Source organism: Buceros rhinoceros, unplaced genomic scaffold (genome assembly GCF_000710305.1).
Source record: "Buceros rhinoceros silvestris isolate BGI_N320 unplaced genomic scaffold, ASM71030v1 scaffold22349, whole genome shotgun sequence".
NCBI lineage: Eukaryota > Metazoa > Chordata > Aves > Bucerotiformes > Bucerotidae > Buceros > Buceros rhinoceros.
Genome location: NW_010431293.1, coordinates 7,678 through 9,442, shown reverse-complemented (window position 1 = coordinate 9,442; position 1,765 = coordinate 7,678). Strand labels below are relative to the sequence as shown.

At 49.6% G+C, this 1,765-nt stretch overlaps 1 protein-coding gene across 1 annotated transcript in view; it reads left to right on the top strand.

Moving 5' to 3' along the window:
* The window catches only part of DOT1L (DOT1-like histone H3K79 methyltransferase), a gene marked incomplete at its 5' end in the record, with an annotated part of 50,006 nt that extends 49,621 nt beyond the window's left edge, over positions 1 to 385 (top strand). The window contains one exon of the mRNA XM_010143393.1: positions 197 to 385. Within this exon, the coding sequence (XP_010141695.1) occupies positions 197 to 204 (8 nt within the window). The remainder of the gene's footprint in view (positions 1 to 196) is intronic.
* Positions 386 to 1,765: the final 1,380 nt, after the last annotated feature.

Genomic DNA, 1,765 nt, shown 5'->3' with positions numbered 1-1,765 from the left:
CCCTGCCCTAGCCGGGAGGGGGTGCGTGTCACTCTCGGAGACGTCCCTTCCGTCTCACCGCGGTCGGGTCCAGAGCTGCTCCCTCCGTGCTGGCTGAGGAGCTCTCGGAGCGCTGTCGGAATGACTGACACCTCTAACACACCGTGGAGTTTTGTCTTTATTTAGATGAGTCTCTTCCTCTCCTCCTGTCGTGCAGGTAACTAGGATTTCTACCTCAACCCAATGTGACCTATGCAAGGACAACGTGGACCAACTTCACTCGGCTTCCACTGAAAGGTGCTCACCTGGCCTGTGCAGGGGTTTCTACTCTCTTACTACTGGACAAAATAAAACCATAAAAAGACCTACACAACAGAGAAAATATTTACTGTGAATCTGAGTAAAAAAGAAAAAAAGGCACAAAAAAAAAGAAAGGCGAAAGAAATGCTTAAAGCTCCAGTTTGTATTGTTGATAGTTTAGATAAAGTATTTATCTTTTTTTAAAGTGAAAACAATTTTGACTTATTTTATTCCACCTAGAATCACAAATACGACTGATTATTAAATTCTCTGACTAATAAAGGACTGGCACACCAGCAGAGATGTGAAGAGCCTCCTCTCGGTGCTATTTCACCCGTCAGAACTGTGCCTCTAGTTTGAATCCTTGGTGCTGAATTTGGAGAGCTGACCAATGCCAAGCGCGGTGCTCAGAAGGGTCCGCAGGTTTTTTATTCAGCTTACTCTGTTCATACTCCAACAGCCACTCGCTTTGCAGCAGCGGGGCCGCAGAGAAGGCACTTCCCTCTCTGACGTTCCGACGAGTTGGATCCGAGCCAGGCGTTCTGGTCACTGGGTGGTTTTACTGGTGGTGTAACAGACACGAGCTCGGCGCTCCCCTGCGGAGCGGCTGGGGCCAGCTCAGCCAGCGCGGGCACAGGTTGAACAGACAAAATTCACATCCTGCCCCATTCGAGCTCCTTGACGGGGCCATTCGCAGCTGCTGGTGGCACCGGAGTCACTGTGGATTTTGGTAGCTAGTCTGGTGACCTGTTTCAGGGTGGCGCTGGCGTATGAACAGGGTGTGTGTCATCACGGGGGTTGGTCAGGCCTTTTGTACCAGCTTTGTACGACGGAGTGTAGAGCTGCTGGTCCGGCGCAGGCAGCAGGTGTTCTCCGCTCGTTGGTTTTGTCCCAGGCATGATGTATTTTGTTGGTAGGGTTTTGCTGTTCGACTCAGAGCTGGTTTAGCCGTGAGCATTTATTGACAAGGCGCGTTTTTGCTTTTGTGTTTCTTTGCTTTAAGTAGGTCGAAATGGTAGTTCACAAAACCACCACGGTCTGGCTTACTGGGCTGCCACGCTGGTGCAGTGAATCGTATCGTGACTTGGTGTCTGTGTACAGAAAGTGCCGCTCCGAGCAGTGGCGGTATTTTATAGAGATGTGATGAGAAATTATAAATTTCATATACTTTATTTCGTTTATTTTTAGATTGTACAATGCACAGTAAACTTGTAAAAACTTATTTATTCGAGTGCACAAAAGGAGGAGAAGGAGGATCCATTCAGTAGAAATCACGCTGGTCTGTCGTTCCGACTGGACCGAGCACCAATAAAGGAAACGCCAGTAAAAGAAGGGGAATTGCAACAGCACAATGACGAGAAAAACCCCATGTTTAGGCTTTGGGAACCATCCGCCCTCTGGCCCCGCAGCTCTGAGGGGCAGCACTGACTGCTCTGCCCCTGAGGCACTCGCTGCCCTTCAGCCCCTTCTCGGGTGCTGCTGAATG